The 19,647-nt window shown below is 35.0% G+C and overlaps 2 protein-coding genes across 4 annotated transcripts; one reads left to right on the top strand and one right to left on the bottom strand.

The window, feature by feature from the left end:
* Positions 1-322: 322 nt before the first annotated feature.
* Positions 323-4,027, top strand: LOC128158586 (uncharacterized). Of its 3 annotated transcripts, none has more exons than XM_052821488.1 (6): positions 323-735; positions 948-1,696; positions 2,010-2,162; positions 2,345-2,513; positions 2,821-3,123; positions 3,257-4,027. In XM_052821488.1, exons 1-6 carry the CDS (start codon positions 713-715, stop codon positions 3,567-3,569), a joined length of 1,710 nt encoding a protein of 569 aa, XP_052677448.1. In that variant the 5' UTR covers positions 323-712; the 3' UTR covers positions 3,570-4,027. The 3 variants fall into 3 exon arrangements, with proteins under 3 accessions (XP_052677448.1, XP_052677447.1, XP_052677446.1); XM_052821487.1 differs by having other exon boundaries at positions 771-1,696; positions 3,257-4,024; XM_052821486.1 differs by having other exon boundaries at positions 323-1,696; positions 3,257-4,021.
* Positions 4,028-5,839: 1,812 nt separating this feature from the next.
* On the bottom strand, positions 5,840-10,895 carry LOC128161134 (uncharacterized protein K02A2.6-like). The gene is made up of 2 exons (XM_052824369.1): positions 10,464-10,895; positions 5,840-8,875 (listed from the first exon to the last, which is right to left on the bottom strand). The coding sequence occupies exons 1-2, from the start codon at positions 10,893-10,895 to the stop codon at positions 5,840-5,842; spliced, it is 3,468 nt and encodes a 1,155-aa protein (XP_052680329.1).
* Between the last annotated feature and the right edge of the window lie 8,752 nt (positions 10,896-19,647).

Below are 19,647 nucleotides of genomic sequence, written 5' to 3'. Positions count from 1 at the left end.
TATTTGAAAAAGAGGGAATGTTCTCTAGATATTATTCCTAGCCAGTCAATATCAAAAAAATATTGACCGGTCAATATTTTTCGGACGAGCTAATATTACAGTTATTGACTATTTGTCTATATAGAGTTATATAGTGAGAATATACTACTGAATATAACAAATGTATATATTATATGCATAAGAGCTGTATAACTCATATGCTTATTATTTGTGACGCGTCATGAGACTTTGGGTCCAAATGCGGCATTTGCAAAACAAAGAATTGACGTCATAAACATCGCACGTTTTTAACAAGCCGCCGATATTTTACCCCTCAATTTATTTTTTCGCCGGAAAAGAAACAAATTGTTAAAATAAAAAATAGTATGCTGTTTCTAGATTTTAGCCATGTGAAATAAAACCATTGCATATCGAGATGTAATTAATGCCTTTTTAGACCGCATTATATTGTTTAAATACAATGAAATGAAAGCGAAAGTAGCTGTTAATGTTATCTCCCTTTTCATAAACGTAACTTCCGCTGTCAATGTAAACTATCTTCTGCTCGTTATTTTGCCCACCGTGAAATGTGTTCGTAATGTCATCATGAGTCAAAGCAGCGTGTTGTCGAGTGCCAGTACGATCCCCCCGTCAATTATAGACCAGGACGACAACGATTTTAACGACGAACTGTCGCATGTGAATGATTTGTTTTTCGGAAATGTGGAATTAAATGTCGGCGCCGAGTGCTCAGCGGTAACTAGTGGTTCTGATGAAAGTGACTGTGATAGTGAAGATGTGTGTAATGATCTGAATAACAACGATGATAATGACTTTGAAATTTCTGATTCTGACAAAAGAGAGGCGCAGTGTGTGCATGATTTTTATGAAAACACTTGTGGATGCAGCAGACTCTATGGTAAGCCATGTAGCTCCATTGTTGACAGAAATGTGCTCAATGATTACAGAAACGTGTGTTTAGAGACAGACAAATCTGAACTAGATATGCTGATAAAGGTGCAGCTCTTCCATCATAGAAATAATTCTTCAGAAACATCTGCCAAGAAACACAAGACAAAGGAAAGAGAAAGGGTGAGACAAGTTTATCATTTTAGTGGAATCCAGGTGTGTAGAGAGACATTTGCTTTCGCCCATGGGATAAGTAGGAAAACCATTGATTCCATTGCTAGATCCCTTGATCAAGATGGGTTTGGTGCTAGAGTTCATGGCAACAAAGGTAAATCCCCTAAACATGCCTTAACAATGGAGGATGTGAAGAGAGTCAAACAGTTTCTTCTTAGTTATGCCAACAAATATGGACTTCCCCTACCTGGCAGGCTACCAAATTTCAGAAATGAGAAAACTATTTTACTGCCCTCTGACAAAACCAAAGCAGAAGTTCACCAGGAATATTTGACACTTGCTGATGAGATGTCATTGAGAAAGATATGCTTATCTCAATTCAAAACAGTATGGCTTGAGCAGTGCCCTCATATTTTGATCATGAAGCCTGCCACAGACCTCTGTCACACCTGCCAGTCCTTTTCATCAACTCTTTCATGCAGCGGCAATTTGAACGAAGAGGAAAAAGAGGATATTCTATCAAAATATCAAGAGCATGTTGGACATGTCAAAGAACAGAGGGACCATTACAGGGATCAGTGTGCTGCGGCCAAATCAACATTTGTCCAACTCACCCAAGAGCAAAAAATAAGAGGTATTGCATATTCATTCTAAAGTAGGATCATGCATAATTAAATGTATGTGTAAAATACCTAAATAATATTTGTAAAATATATATTTTTTTACATGATTTAAGAATAAGTTTGTATAATAATAAATTAAAAATTTATTTTAACCAAAATATAAGCTAATTACAGTGTTTGATGTGGACGTGTAATGAATTCTTTATTTGAACTTTGCAAGTAAATGAACTCAATTTTTTTTATATAAATTTGTTATTGAAACACTGCCAGTTTAGTTTTGCCAAAAAAATAATTAAGTTTTAATGTTTTGTTTCTTTTTCTTAGGCCAGCCACCCTGCACATTGCAGTCTGAGTTTCATTATAGCTTTGACTATGCACAACAAGTGCATTATCCTCACTATGCACAACAAGTTGGGCCATTGTTTTTTAAAACACCTAGAAAATGTCAATGCTTTGGCATCTGCTGTGAGGGATCAGGTACATGACTATGATTCTTATCAATATCTTTAAATATACACCCTATGAGAATACATAATTATGTACCATAAAATCAAATTTATCTGAAGAGGTCTACTTTTGTGATTTTAATGATTGCAAATTACATAGTGAAATAATTACTTTTATTTTTTATGAATTGAATGTAATGATTATATTTTTAGGCACCCAGATATTTTATCTTGTGGATGAAGCTCAGCACTCAAATAAAGGCGCAAACACTGTGACCAGTATGCTGCATCACCACTTCATGTACCATGGTCTTGGTGAAACAGATGTCAAGCTTCACATGGATAATTGCAGCGGGCAAAACAAGAATAACACAGTCATCGGGTAAATATCTCATAGAAAAGTGTAAATTGAAAAAAAACCTCGCACTTGTTAAGTTTTGTGTAAAATATATAAAATATAAGTTTGGTTTAAGTTGCCATTTAATCTATATGTACTGTATTTGATAATGTCAATGAAACTTATTGTAAGGTGCCCCCCCTCCCCTATTCAACGGTAAGGATCAAATGATTAGCAGATCAGAAATCTTTAACTAATGAGGAAGAAAATTGTCAGTTTGTAGTTTATTAATGCATTAAGTGTCCTCTATAACAAGAATGATTTTGCATGCTAATGATATTTTTTGCAATAGATATGGTATGTGGAGAGTAATGACTGGTCTCCATGAGTCAGTGGAATTTTCAATGATGGAAGCTGGCCACACCAAGTTTAACCCAGATTGGCATTTTGGGTTATGGAAAGTCAAATGGAGGCACTCGAATGTTGAAACCTTAGCGGAGATTGCTGCCAGCGTTTTGAAATCCTCTAGGAATGGCCACAATGTCCCGCAGTTGGTGGATGATCCTGTTGCTCCTCTCTTCTTTTATGACTGGGCAACCTTCTTCAAGAGGATCTTTAAACCAATACCCAGTTTAAAGTCATATCATCATTTTAGGTAATTTTATAAATAGATAGACTAAAGTTACACATAATACATATCAGTCTATGATTTGTATCCAATGGTTTGTTTTTTTGTTTTCTATCACCTAGTTTGTGGGTAATTGTAAGAATTGCTTTGAATGTTTCAGAATGGACAAAGATCATCCTGGTATTGTGTTTGTAAGGGAGTACGCAACAAGTCAGGAAGTGGCAGTCAACATCCTCAAACCTGGTGCAGCAGTTGACCCTACTGTTCTTCCATTAGTGATTCCTCCATCAGGGCTTGATGCACAAAGACAGTGGTACCTATTCAATGAAGTTGCTCCCTATTGTGTCAACAAGGAAAGCTGTCCAAAGCCAACCATGCCAAAACCTCTCGTCAAGATAGACTCACCGTCACTGGCCAGGAAATGCAGCAAATGTAAACTGACTGGACACAATAAAACAACATGTAGAATATAAACTAAGTTATATCTATCCATTTAAAATGTGATGATACTTCAATGTTCACTTAAATATTGTATTTGTTCAACTTCTTTTCATATTTCTTCAATATTGATTGATGATTGGATGAATGAATGGAAGGATGAAAATGAAGGAATGAATGAATGATTGATTGAATGCATAAATGATTGTTTTAATTGATTAATTGATTAAAACATGATATTCAATTGTTACAAAGTTTCATATCTTGATTTAGTTTTAAAAGTGGTTTAATTTTTTTAAACACAAATTACTTTTTCCATTGATAATCATTTTACTATGATCAGTTATTTCATAGAATGCTAACAACAATAAATTTTTTTAAGGTACTGCATACTGTACTTAATTTATCTGGTTACAGCTGGTTTAGATGGGTGAATATATGATATAACTAAATTGAAGACTGCTAAACAACAAAGAATGCATTTTAAAGTGTTTTGACATGTAACTTAATATGTGTTACATGTAATCAAACAGATGCAGAATTTATGTAGTAATTGCGCAGTAATACACATTAAGCAGAAATGCCTACATAGTACAGCAATCTTTGTGACGTCATATCTCAAAAACTAGCTTGTATATGAGAGTAAAATTTCATAATATTAATTTTGGACATATAAGGTGTAAGAATAAGCAAAAATCTCATTTTTGAAAATTTCCTCATTTGGACCCAAAATGTCATGACTGGTCTGTTTAAAGAATTCATTATAACAACATACACATTTATAAATGTGTATGTTGTTATAATGAATGCTTAAATTGCTATTGTTAACCTTTTTACAGGGATCATAATGAAATAATATTAAATATAGAGAACCTGAGACGCGGCGCTTCCGTTGATATTAATATACAAAGAAAACATTATATTATTACTTATTAGGTTTGTTACTGACTGTTTAAAGAAATTTGTGGGGTCGGTAAAGTCCATAGAAGGTGAGGCCCCTCCGCCTCACCTTCTATGGACTTTACCGACCCCACAAATTTCTTTAAACAGTCAGTAACAAACCTAGTAAGTGTTTTGTTTTGTCGAGGACCTACAGTTTGATATGTAAACAAACGTTTGTGTAGAAAATCAGTTCAAATAACGTTACGTCCGCCATGTTGCGCTATAAATTTTGACGCTTGCCTTTTAAAGAAATTTGTAAGGCAGCCACGTGACGTGTTTCATCCAATGACGTCGCGACATTCTACACACCTCACAGCCTTATTAGCATAATCGGAACCTTTCTGGTTTTTATATTCACGAAAGAATGAAAAAACCCGAGAAAGTCAAAACTTCGTATATCTCGGGATTTTAACGTGACCAGTCTCATACTCGTGAAAATCTCGAGAGGAGTTTAAATGGAAAGAGTAAATAAAAGTTTTTGTTCCTTATATTGACAAGCTTTTAAATTATTTAAAGTTGCAGAACAATTGTTTATTAATGTGAAGTCGAAGTTTGGGGTGATTAGCCTTATCTCGTTAAATTTTGTTCAGCATGAAACAGTCTGAACAGCAATCCTCGATTTTGTCAACGATCTAAAACGTACTAAGGAGTAGTCATTCGTCGGTAAGAACATACTTACTTACATTGTTAAACTACTCAAAAACTCTTTTAAAAGCCTACAATGCATTAAGTCTAGTACACATGTTACAAAACTGTCGATAAGTAATGGTCGTTGTGAAATGTGACTTGAAAGACATGTTTTAGTATGATTCATACTAAAACATGTCTTTCAAGTCACATTTCACAACAATAATGAAATGTGTATGCAGGTGTATTCTTACGGGCCGCCGGAAGGCGGTCCGTTATTGCCTGACGTCATGACGTCAGGCATATCTAAGGTTTAAAAGTTACAATCTCCGAAACAGTGCAGACAATGGGATCAAGAAATATCATGATATTTCACAAAAAAGATTAACCGATTCATGTTAAAGGTGTCAGCATTTACATTCACAATTGATGAAAATTGTTGAATACAATGGAGGCAGTCATGTTAGTTTCTAATTTATTCACATACACATAAAAGACAAAACCAAAGACGGATAACTTCCGGATTTCAAATAGAAAACAATTGAGTATGTGACATCCCTCTCTTTCCATCAAAAGCAAAATATTATGCATTTGTAATGAAAAATTGACTAGAGATTACGCAAGACTAGATTTTCATGCAAAAACAAAATACATAATTTCTAAACTCTAAATTACAGTTTTTTAATTGTTTTTGTTAATTTTTCAATGTAATAGCTATTTAACGCAACACAATGAGTCATTCAATATAGTCACTGAATTTTGCTGGTGGTCTGACGGTCCTGCCCGAGCGAGTGGTCTGGGGTTGAACTGGAACAGGTGCGTTGTTTGGTTCAGCAGTGATGTTTGCATCTTTTTCATTACTGTGGTCCAAACGGTCCTGTAACTGAATGCTATCACGCAAATCTTCAGGATTCACACAATTTCGCATGCCATCATTTCGCGGTGCATTCTCAGCACGGTAGTTGGTTGCGCGAAGGTGTCTTCGGTTCCTACGCAATTTCCTTCCATCTGACGACTGAACAACGTAGGATCTAGGTGATGCATGCTGTTCAATGACTTGACCAGGTTTCCATTTTCCCTCTGTGTACAGAAATACTGCGTCTCCTGCCTTAAGCGGTTCCAATCCAGGTCCTGCATGTTTGTCAAATTGGATTTTATTATTCAGTTGGCGAGATTTTAATTTGGCTGCGATTTCTTTGGCATCTAATCCAAGAGGTTTTAGCAAGGGCGCAGAGGTTGGAAGTGATGTTTTAAGTCGGCGGTTGAGAAAAAGTTGTGCTGGTGATAATCCGATGTCTAGCGGTGTGTTTCGGTAGTCCAAGAGTGCCTTGAACAGGTCTTTAGATTTCATGATGAGCCTTTTGACTGTTTGTACAGTTCGTTCTGCCTGGCCATTTGATTGAGCGTAGTGTGGACTGCTGGTTACATGTTTAAATTCGAACTCAGACGAAAAGTCTTTGAAATCCGCAGAGGAAAACTGGGGTCCATTGTCGGTAATCATTTCATCGATGAGTCCGTATTTTGAAAGCAGCTCTTTTAAGCAGTTGACAGTTGTTTTGCTTGACAGGTTTTCTAGTTTTATTACTTCGGGCCATTTGGAAAAGTAATCAACGACTAGTAGGTAATGGTGTTTCTCGTGTTCAAATAGGTCTGCAGCTAGTTTCGACCAGGGCCGATCTGGTATCTCTGGCATTAGCATTGGTTCCTTTGCATTGATGTTTTGATGTTGTGCACATAGTCCACATGACTTAACTCGGTTCTCGACATCTGTTGACATGCCAATCCAAAAGAGAACTTCACGGGCACGTGCTTTGCACTTGACTATCCCAAGATGCGATTCATGAATCTTGTCCAGCATTGAGTTCTGTAGTGCTCTGGGTACAATGAGTTTGCTTGACTTGTAGAGAAGTCCGTCCATGACAGATAGCTCATCTCTGAAGGTCCAATAAGGTCGCAAGTTATAGGAAACATTGCTTTTTTCTTCAGGCAATCCATCCAATATGGCGTCTTGTAGTTCCTGTAGGTGTTCATCATTTGCGGTTTCTTTCTGGAACTTCTCGTACATCTCTTGTGAAATTGGTAAATGAGAAATGAGGTGGATCTCATTGACATTGATATCAGGAACTAGTATTTCTTTGGTTTCAGGTAGGTATGATCTGCTCAGATGGTCTGCTAAGAACATCTCCTTACCAGGTTTGTACTTGACTTCAAGGTCATATTTTTCTAGTGCAAGTAGGAGTCGTTGAAGTCTTGGAGGTGTTTTGTGAAGAGGTTTGTGGAAAATTGACTGCAATGGTTTGTGGTCAGTCTCTATGAGTACTTCACGTCCATAAACATATTCATGAAATTTGTTGCAACCATACACAATTGCTAGGGTCTCTTTCTCAATTTGAGAGTACCTCTGTTGAGTTGGCGTAAGTGCTCTTGATGCGTAAGCAACTGGTCTCTGATTTTGAATAAGTACTGCGCCTAGTCCTTTTGAGCTAGCATCAACACTAAGTGTAAGAGGTTTGCTCGGGTCATAATACTGAAGAATAGGTGCATTTGTAGCCATATCCTTGAGTTTAAGGAAGCTTGTTTCCTTCTCTTCATCCCAGTGCCATGCTGTGTTCTTCTCCAGCAGTGTTCTTAGGGGTGCACTGACTGTAGACAAGTGAGGCATGAATTTGCTGAGATATTGGATGAATCCCATAAATGTTTGTAGATCTTTCAAGCATGTCGGTTTTACCATGTTGCATACAGCTCTGATTTTTTCTGGATCAGGTTTGACTCCTTTGCTTGTGAGTCTATGGCCAACATATGTGACTTCCGATTTTCTAAATTCACATTTTTCTGCACTGAGTTTGAGATTGTACTCCATTGCTCTCTCTAACACTCTCTTCAATCTTGCGTCATGCTCTTCCTGATTGGATCCCCACACCAGGATGTCATCAATAATGGCTTCTGCTCCCTCGATATCCAAGACCATTTGCGAGATCACTTTCTGGAACACTTCTGGAGCCGATTTGATGCCGAAAGGTAAGCGTGTAAATCTAAAGCGTCCAAATGGAGTGTTAAACGTGCATAATTTTGAGCTTTTCTCATCCAGTCTAAGTTGCCAGAATCCACTAGTGGCATCCAGTTTGGTGAATATTTTGGCATTTGGCATCTGTGAAATAACTTCCTCCACTGTTTTAAGAGGATAGTGTTCACGACAAATTGCTTTATTTAAGTCTCTTGGGTCAATACAAATTCTAATTTTGCCATTCGGTTTAATGACTGTGACCATCGAGTTAACCCATTCTGTAGGTTCTTCCTGTTTCACAATAACTCCCATCTCGGTCATTCGATCCAACTCTGTCTTGACTTTGTCCTTGATTGCAATAGGTATCTTTCTTGGTGGATGTACTACTGGAGTGACTGTTTTGTCTACACCTATAGTGTGCATGCCAGGCAAGCATCCAAGGCCTTTGAACAAATTTTCATACATGTTGCTATTTACTATGTCTTCCGGTAATGCACTAGGAGTCAAGCTGTAAATGCGTTGCACCATCTTCATTTCTTGACAAGTTTTTGCTCCAAGAATAGCTTGTACATCCTCTCTGACTATATAAAAGTCAACCTGAAAGTCTTGATCTCTGTGGCGGCATGTAAGGGAGGTGATGCCCATAGGTTTAATGAGATGTCCAGAATATGACTTGAGTGGGACATCTTTTCTCCGGATTTTAGGTTCACTGCATGTGGCTTTCAATGTTGCCAAAGACATAACATTGCACTTAGCACCTATGTCCAACTGAAATTTTACAGGTACATTGTTCACAAGGATTGTCTCTTTTCATTCATCCATAGTCAGAGAGTTTACTTCTTCTATGGTATCGATAAATAGTTCTGATTCACTTTCAGAGTTGGTGTTGTCATCCACGTGGAGTGTGTGGAGTTTATGTGGCTTCGGTTTCATAGGCTTGAATTCCTTGTATGTAGTTGATGACAAACATACTGAGGGAAAGTGATGCTTTTTGTTACATTTTGTGCAGAGTTTTCCATAGGCAGGACATTGTCTCGGTTCGTGTACGCCACCACAGTTTCGGCATGGATATTTTGATTTTTCAGATGTTCCCCTGTTGAATTTTCCAGAGTTTCCGTGAGCATACTGAGAAGGGGTTTGTTTTTGCTTGGTAGCTACAGCATTTATTGAATTATCTTCACCATTCATTGTTTTCAACTGTGCCTTTGATATTTCTTGAGTTCTTGCAAAATTAATTGCCTTCTCAAGTGTCAAATCTGAACCCTCGTCGATACACTGGTATCAGGAGAAAACGTACCCAAGAGAAAACGTACCCAGGAGAAAACGTACCCAATCTCTAGGGTACGTTTTCTCCAGGAGAAAACGTACCCGGGTACGTTTTCTCCAAGAGAAAACGTACCCTATGAAAATCATAAGTATACTACTTAATAGTTTTTAATACTTCTATATACTATTTTGCATAATAAATATACAGAAATGTAAGAGTTTCATAGATATATGAATTTAATACTTTATTATTTTAAAGGGGTTGGACATATTAGATAATTTTCAAATGCTACTTTAATGCATATTTCATAATTCAATGCATAGATGTATAGAAATATATTCATTTTATGAATAATATCTTTATAATAATTGTAGAAATTTTTAATTTAGTACGAAATAATGACCTGTCATAAAGTGTTATCTGACTACTTCTTCTAATTATCCATTTATCGGTAGCCTTACCGATTTGAGTTTCTCCATGCGAGATCCCCTGATTTTAATTATAGTGATAATCAATTAAATACCTGAGCAGCATGTCAGTGGCGTCAGAAGCAAATTGACTGTTCAATGTTACATTTCGTAGTAGTTTCCATGTGGACTTGGTTTTATTTAGCAACTTTGTTTTATAGGTAAATTTAAAAAAAAAATAAAATAAAAAAATAACGCGATATCGACTTCTTGAGATACTCATCATTTAGTTCTCCAAATGAGATTGCAATAAAAACTAATTATTTAACGGTTTCGTTTATGGTGTAATAATTGTTGACTAATTAAACTGCTCAGGCCATGTTCGTGTATATTACAAATTATTGTCTTAATAAATTAAGTACGTGACTATATATATATGCATTTCAAAACAACAGCAACAAATGCTAAAAATGTTCATTGTATATTTTATTTTGTTTCATTTAAGAATATCCATGAAGACCGTTATTTATTATTTTCATAGGGTACGTTTTCTCCAAGAGAAAACGTACCTGGGTACGTTTTCTCCTGGAGAAAACGTACCCTATAAATTGGGTACGTTTTCTCCTGGGTACGTTTTCTCCTGGGTACGTTTTCTCCAGCATTCGATACACTTAGCCCTGACTTTGTGGTCTTTAGTTCCAAACACAATGGCGTCTCTTATCATGTCATCCGCATCTTTGTATTCACAGTCTTTCACTAATAACTTAAGTTCTGTCAAATACTCCTCAAAAGTGTCCGAATCTTTTTGAACCCTGCTTAGAAACTTGTATCGGGAATAGATTTTGTTTGATTTGGGTTTGACGTGTTTCTCAAAGTTCGTATACAGTACGTCTAGTTTCTTGCTATCTTCCTCCGAGAGATCCCATGTAGAGTAAATGTCCCTACCTTTGTCTCCTATCCAGATCATCACGTAGTTGCATTTCTGGGCTTCCGATGCTTTTATAAGGGGGCCTGCAAACCAAAACTGGCAATGTTGTTTGAATGACTTCCACTGTGTAACTAGGTCGGGTGCATTCCAGTCCATCTTCGGGCTAGCTCCTGCTATTCCTTCCATTTTTCGTCTTTAAAAGGTGGCAGCGGTGTGTTAACAATTTTTTAAGATTGTATTTTTCTGCCGATGGCCTCTAATGATGGGCGAATTTTGTAGATTTATTCTGACACCATGTTGAATACAATGGAGGCAGCCATGTTAGTTTCTAATTTATTCACATACACATAAAAGACAAAACCAAAGACGGATAACTTCCGGATTTCAAATAGAAAACAATTGAGTATGTGACAAAAATGTTATATGGGATGTAATAACAACAGCGAGCAAGAGTTTTCAAGTAAAAGGGATGTTTACTATGCAGTGCACGTGTGTAATCCTGATTTAAAAATAGATCAGCATTCCACCATATTTGAAAAAGGGGGAGGGGGTCATCAGTTGTAACATATTGCCTATTACGATACAATGTAAGTAATAATTGGTGTTGGATTACCATTATTACAAGAGAGTCATCAGTTTGAATTAAAACAAATATATTTAATTATACAGCTGGAATGTTTACTGGAGAAACTAAATCGCCAAAGCGGGTTGTGACCCGATTTTCGTTCAGTTGGGCGATTTCATTAATCTTGAAAAGGGGTCATAACTCGTGTGTCTCACTATAAATGTACATTACTATATTTAACAACTACGAATCAAGTGTGTTTGTTAATTCGATAGATTTCTTCCAAAACATCCGATCCAAAGAATAATATACATATATGTAGCTGTTACAAAAAAATGTCAAAAAAAAATCATCTGACCCCCTCCCCGATCTCCGCCAATGGATGAGTTTATTCAAACATCTCAGCCGTTGCGTGAATGGTAAAGTAGGACTTCAATCGCACCATAATGTCTCATTCATAGTTTCTGCGCGCCGATTAGTGGACGAGTCACTAATCTCCAGCTTTCAAGCTTACATGCACTTACATATTAAGGGCACATTCCTTTAAAAAATAGAATTATTAAAATAATTGAATTTCAAGTGATACTAGTATATATGTACATTTCGTCTTAAATTTGCACGTTCTGTTTATAAATTTATGATCAGCAGCGAAAATTAAAATTCATTATTGATAAGATAGCTTAATTGGTAACGATACATTCATGCTTCCATTGAATAATTTTGTTTAGTCAGGCAAGCTTTTTGGAAAGCTATTATTACTTGTTTGATATACATTTAGATATTGTTACTGCGTTTCTGCGGGATAGTTCTTGTTGTTTAATAGAATTAATATTATGCTTATTTTTTATGAATTAAAAGTAAACTTGCATGTAGAAATATGTGTTATGCCTTTTAAAAAATATCACACATTTTTTGTTTTACTCGTAAATGAAAAATAGGTCATACTTAGTAAATTGTCGTGTTTGGCGCGTTTTTATCGAGACTATAATCTATTCGGAAAATTTCGGAGTTCTTCATTCTTTTCAAAACAATGCATCGGGATCGGTATGCGGGACATACTAAAAACCTGAAATACTAACGACCTGAATGTCATTAAATTTTATATAAATGATATATTTGAATTTCTATGTGCCGTGTCAAGTAAAATGACTTTATGTGTGTATTTATTATATTTCCACGTAAAATGGGGTAGAAAATATCATGAAATGACATCCATATCAATTAGTTACGCAAAAATAATTTGAATTGACTGAAAAATTTGAACTAATCCATCTCTTTTTTATCACGTGGTCCCTTGCAATCATATAAACTAATGCATTAAGTTTTCATTCAATACGATGCAACAACAAAAAAAACCCACCAAAATGGTTTGCAATACATAATCTCCAAGAGAAAAATGATGAATTGAACTTTGTATTAGAGTAATGTACAAATCAATGTGTTCTCCATTACTTCATCAGTTCCATCTTCGCTAGCTTGGCTAGCGAAGATGCATCAGTTCATATATACTCTGGCAATCATCATAAAAATGCCGTTAGATATGCTTACAGTAACTCGATTCTTTATGATAATAGTAAAATGTTAAACTTCAAAACAAATTGCTGAAAGTATATTAAAAGTGTGTGTTTATGTAAACAACCAATGATTCATACAACAATTATATTTTTTGCGGCCCTTTTGACGCTTGCGTCAATATCATTTCTTGTAGTCTGTTTTTACACATATTGTTACGTAGCATGCCATACGTTAAAAAAATATTGTATGTTTTTCCTAGAATATTGAGTTTGTGTCAATCATGCTTTCAGTCATTTCCATACAGAATTTCCTCGACACGTACAATGTACACTGTACATGTGGTTTTGATATCTGTCTGTATCTCATTCAAACTGTTAACTTTCAGTGGCGTAGCTAGACCAGAAACGAAGTGCATGCTTAAAATGGCCGGGGTTGTGGGGGCCGCCATGAGGCCCCCAGTGGGTCCAGGACGAAGCCTGGTGGGGGCCCAGCTTCTCCCCGGAAGCTCATCATTTCTGACGATTTTTAACACTAACCATCATCGCAAAAATTGAAAGGAATGCTTACTATTAAAGCATATTTTTAAGCATTTAAAATTGTTTTGGTTATAGTTTATAGGCATAAAATAAAATCACAAAACTTATTAAAAGCTTATTAAAAGAAGAAAACACTTTTGACGCTTGTTTTTGACCCACTCAAATTTTTTATTCTTAAGTTCATTTTCACCTAGTTTATGCTAATGAATATCTCAATAAAGCTGTGATTTATATGGGGGGAATTTAAAATTATGTGCTTTATTAGGTACATGCATTGTGTACTGTTCTTTAATAATTATGATACTGTAAGACAACATTGCGTGTCTATATTTGGTACTTAAGTCGTCTTTGTTTAGCATTTATTCCGGATAAAGTAGGATTGGGTGACGGAAACCGGTTGAAGGGATGACTAAGTATGGACCTTAATACTTGAATTCTTTTTTTTTCTTTCTTTTTTTTTTTACTGAGTTTCTTCCTCTTCCCCCCAAATGATGTGCATGCTCAGGCATGTAAGCATACATGGTAGCTACGCCACTGACTTTATGTCTTATTTATCTATTAACGATGAGAGTGTTTATGAATCAAGGGTTTGAATTTGTTATGTAATTATAACATTATACGATTGAGAGAGAGAGAGAGAGAGAGAGAGAGAGAGAGAGAGAGAGAGAGAGAGAGAGAGAGAGAGAGAAGCCATAACAAAATTTATAGTTTTATGTCATTTCCCACTTAATGAGTTGTTATAGCTGTTATCATGGTAATGTTTTGACCCATGTCTCAGATACTGCATGTGCCCATAAAAAAGTGTAATCTAGGACACACCCTTTTGTTTTGATAATGACAGCATTTAGCTTTGTAATGATAGCTAGTGTATCTTTTTTCTTCTAATCTACAGATTTACCTGCGGCTTCCAGATGATCTGAAGATCAGTAATATAGAAAATATTGTCAATTTGATATTGCTAATGACCCAGTCAAGTCTGCTGAAGCCCAGAAGGTACTTAATTCTTTGTCATGTAATAAACTTACAACTTGTTTTCCATCTGTAGATATATTTGGTTTAAGCTGATTGAAAGCCAAGCAAAGTCATCTAAATAGCTACATGCAATGTCTTGTGTAAAAGGGAAAGGTTTAAATGGGCATCTTGTTGCAAATCTGCTTGATTATCTTATTTTAAGGGGTAGGAACCTCTGAAAGGAATACCAGGAGTTTGAAAATATTATAAACTTTAAGAGATGTGTTTTAAACTCTCTAAAAAAAATGGGATTTGCAGAAATCCCATGAATTTCTTATGCTGGAAATATGTTTTTCAGATTAGTTTTTGTTATTGACGCAATCATATTTTGGTGTACATAGAATGTTGATAGTTGAAACTCATACAGACAATCATATGTTACATAAGTGTTACATAAGTGTTTATGACTTTGATCTTTGTTCAATATACTTAATATCTTTCTGTCCACTGGATATCTAAATATCTTTGAAGTTACACCATTGAAGTTACACATTCATTACATTTATCATGTGGTGCAGAATTGATTGAGCCAGGTTTCCTGATGTTGTCATATAAGTGATACATTGTACTGCTTTAAAAAGTATATATCACTTGTGACTTACTGGTATATTAGTTCATATTTCATTTGTAAAACCATTTGACAAATTAAAAGTGTTTTGTAGTACTGAAATGTTTTTATGGCTTTTAAAATTACTGAAAGTACATCCACATGATGCAACTATACTGACCAAAATAAGTTTAGCAATTGCTTTTGATTAGATATAATTTTAAAAAGAGTTCTTGATTTGTCTATTATGTATTTCTCTGAGGTCAATAGAATTAAAGGAATCAAAAGACAATGGTTTTTTCAAAAGCTCGACGCGTTAAATCCATGATGTCTTGCGTTGATACAATGAAACAATACAATAGGTTATGCTTGAATGATCACAGTCCAGGGAAAGTTTACTTCCTATAGAAAACTTGTCGAACACGTGTTTAAAGGAAAACCGGTGAAAAGTTGCAAAAACGTCTAATGGGGAAACGACCAGGACTTTCTGAAAATGAACGTCAACGGGCAATAGGGATGTTAATTGTTGGTTGCTCGCAGAGAGATGTTGCTCAGGAATTCAATGTGCATCCGTCTAACATATGCCGACTTTGGAACCGATTTAGGACCACTGGAAACGTCAGCGATCGACAGCGTTCAGGACGGCCACGTAAAACGACTGTCAGACAAGACCGTTTCATTGTAACAACGTCAAGACGTAACCGTTTCATGGCTGCTCCTAGAGTTGCAGAAGAGTTGCACCGAGCTACTGGAGTAAGGTTATGTGGTCAAAGTGTAAAAAACAGGCTACGTTCAGCAAATCTTCGAGCTCGAAGACCTCTCATTGCAGTACCATGAACTCAACGTCATCGACAAACCCGCATCGCATGGGCCAATACTCACCGTCGCTGGATTCAGAGACAATGGAATGAGGTTCTGTTCACCGATGAATCGCGATTTAACGTCGATTTTGCAGATGGAAGACTTCGTGTTTGGAGACGCAGTAACGAGCGATTTGACCCAGAAAACATTATCCAACGTGATCGTTATGGCGGCGGAAGTGTCATGGTTTGGGGTGGAATAAGCCATCGGGGTAAAACGGTGCTTGTGGTAGTTAATGGGACGTTAAATTCTCAAAGATACTGCGACGAGATTGTCGTTCCTGTAGTTGTCCCCTTTTTGCGCCAAGGTAATGCAAGAATCCTACAGCAAGACAATGCCCGTCCGCACACAGCACGTCACACACAAACCACCCTTCAACAAAACAATATTGTCACTTTGGATTGGCCTGCACGATCGCCAGATTTGTCACCAATTGAGCACGTTTGGGACATTCTTGGTCGTCATTTAAGACAGCGACATAACGTCAACAACGTAGCGGAACTGGTCCTTGCCCTGCAGCATGAGTGGAATCAGATCTCAATGCAAGAGGTACGAAACCTGATTAGGAGCATGAGACGCCGCTGTATGACTGTTATTGCTGCAAATGGAGGCCACACAAAATACTGAAATTGACGGTGACTTAAAGACCTTAACCCCTATTAAGTTTTACGCTGTTTTCTTGCGTAACGGAGCAAGATTGACTAAAAAGTTTAATCCAGTTTATTCACGTTATAACAATCCCATAAATTTATTAAATATGCAGGTTGTATCTTATTTCTGTTACTGTGTGTTATATCAAATATTTTGAATTGCTAAACTTTTTTTGCTCAGTATATCTTTTGACGCTGTATATATATAACAAAAAGAAACGGTCAGCTGGGTTTAAAATTAGTGGCAAAATTATGTAATACATGTATGTACAATATTAGAAAAGATTACATTGTTAGTAATTGCACATTCCATAAATAACGTCATTGAATATATACATGTAAGTATTTGATGAGTGCACAATGCTTGCAAAAATTACATGTAATTCTCTTAACACTTTATGTTTATTCTATTTTAGTTTCCAGACCATGACATTAATGAATATTTCTTGAATGGAATGCATGAGGATTAGAATGGAACCTTATTCTGCCTTTTTATGGAGCCAACCACAGAAGAATTTGTTCTATACACATCATTCATAACATTCTTATTTATGTTGCATAACTTTAAATGTTACTGGATGAATTGTGTTCACATGATGAATACCAGCAAACTTTTAATCGAGTGCACTTAATTTGTATTTTTCCTACCCATCCATCTAACATATGTTTTTATATAAGATATTCATATACATGTAACATTTTTGGAAACAGCTATTTTTTTTAAATTGGAATTTAGCCTTACTATTTTATACAAGTTTTTTTTAAAAGGACTTGGACACGATTTTAGATCAAAATTTTGTTTTCAGTTTCTTTATGCATAAAATTATTTACTTGCACATTTTGAATAATTGACCATTATTGAATGTTAGAATTCAAGTTATAAGAGAGATACAGGGGTAAGAATTTATTGTTATGTAAACAAAGCTCGAGTCTTATGTTTGTTTACAAATAATATAAAGTATGAAATTACCATACTGATTCGATGTGATCATAAATGATATTAAATGATATTATTAATAGAAAAAAGCAACATTTGAAAGAAACTTACACCAATAAAACACATATGTAAATAATAACAAGACTCGTGCTTTGTTTTTAAAACAAAGAGTATTTAATTCTTTATCTTTCATTTAACTCAGTATTTGACTTTCAAAATTAGTATTATGATTTTTTTAGAATGATATATGCAATTTCATTAATTTATTTTTCATTTTAAGAAAATTCATTTTAAAAAAGATCTCTTACAACCTGTGTATTTTTTTTCAGTTTACATAACACAGTGTATTAATTGAATGTAGTTGTGTAGATTTATACATGTATCTACAAGCAATATACATTTAATATTCACCAGGTACATGTACCAGCCTACTATATTTGATAAATAAATGTACTTCTTTCATGCCTTTTTCATGCCTTTTACTCATTGTTATATGTATTATTTATAATTAAAATACTTTGAAAACTTTTCTCAATTTATTTATTTTAATAAGATTAAGAAACGGACTATAGTTAATGCACGTTTTCAAGAGTTGTCTCTCTTGGGGACAATAATGAATGCTCCCCAGGGTTCATGACCCTGAATATTGAGTAGGCTGTGAGGTGTGTTCTAGTCCGAGGCAAAACACACACACACACATATATATATATATATATATATATATATATATATATATATATATATATATATATATATATATATATATATATATATATATATAGGTAAATCCAGAAAAAAATCACAGTGGTCGGATAAGATATAGAAAACTTAAATGAATAAAAACACAAAGTCCGAGTAAAACATAAGCGCTTTCATTTTCATCTTCAGATGTTTTACAACTAACCAAGGTAACGCCGTTATTATGACGTCACAATAACGGCGTTACCTTGGTTAGTTGTAAAACATCTGAAGATGAAAATGAAAGCGCTTATGTTTTACTCGGACTTTGTGTTTTTATTCATTTAAGTTTTCTATATATATATATATATATATATATATATATATATATATATATATATATATATATATATATATATATATATATGTGTGTGTGTGTGTGTGTGTGCGTTTGTATCATGCCGACACCTACGACATGTACTAGTTTACACACGTGCAACTTACTACATTTTCAAAACCTACGACACAAATCCGTGTAGTAAGTTTGCAGAACCCCGTAAATCGGGTTTTTCGACCATGATTTACCCAGAAAATACAAAATTACAAAAAGTGTGAGTTTCCGGTTTACACATGAATTTTGTTACACACGATATCGAGTCTTAATGGGGATGTTACACACTTTGCCCCCTTGCCACATTTGCGCATGCGCAAATTCAACTTCCTATGGAAATAATGGAAACGCAAAAGAAGGTACGATCACTTATTTCTTTCATGAAAAATTAATCTTTTGTTGATTTTTACACCAATTTTCTTTCGAATATATAATTTTAGATCATTTGTTTAAATGCGACATCTGATTTTTCGTTATTCTGCAGCTAAATTGAGGAAAATTTACATGTCTTTGTGTGTGTCACCTCATAAAGTTGTAGATGGTTAAGATGGGTTTTTTTTTTACGTTTAACTGGGTTTAATTTCGGTAGTAGTCAAACACATGTAGTGTGTGCTTTTTTTAATTTGTGTTTTAAATAATCATTTATTTCATTACAATTTTAGTATACCATTGAAATTTTTGATAAACTCTCAAAAAGTTAGAATTTCCTCTAGACTTTAACAAGTTGCATGTAGCACAATCGAGAATTATGTGCCTCCTGCATGTTCTTCTTAACATTTTTGGGGTTTTAATTGTGAAAATGTGTTGTTATTAGTTCGGGTAATTAAAGAATAATGAAGAAAAAATTAACATTAACTTGGAACTTTTCAAATTTAGACTCTCTACAGTATATACTTTTTATCAAGAGGAGAAAAATATGGATTTCCTCAAGGGGGTCAACAATTTTTCATAGGCCTTAACTGGGGAATCTTTTCATTATATTCTCTTTTGGAATTCACAACAAACAATTAATCATGAAGAAATAAACAATATGTTTCTTAACTTTCAAATTTACACCCAACATATTTTATCCAAAATAAAGAAATATTTTCTGTTCAACGGCTTTAATTGTGGAGTTTCTTAGTAAAGTTCTCTTCAATCAATCAAGAAAAATTAGCAAATTGATGCTCTATATTAATCACATATTAATTCTTTCATTAAATTACACCCTCATGAGAAAACTCTATGTTTCAATTTAATGCCCCCCA

Source organism: Crassostrea angulata, chromosome 8, assembly GCF_025612915.1.
Source record: "Crassostrea angulata isolate pt1a10 chromosome 8, ASM2561291v2, whole genome shotgun sequence".
Taxonomy (NCBI): domain Eukaryota; kingdom Metazoa; phylum Mollusca; class Bivalvia; order Ostreida; family Ostreidae; genus Magallana; species Magallana angulata.
Note: the sequence above shows the minus strand (reverse complement) of the source record. Positions and strands in the feature narration are given on the sequence as shown.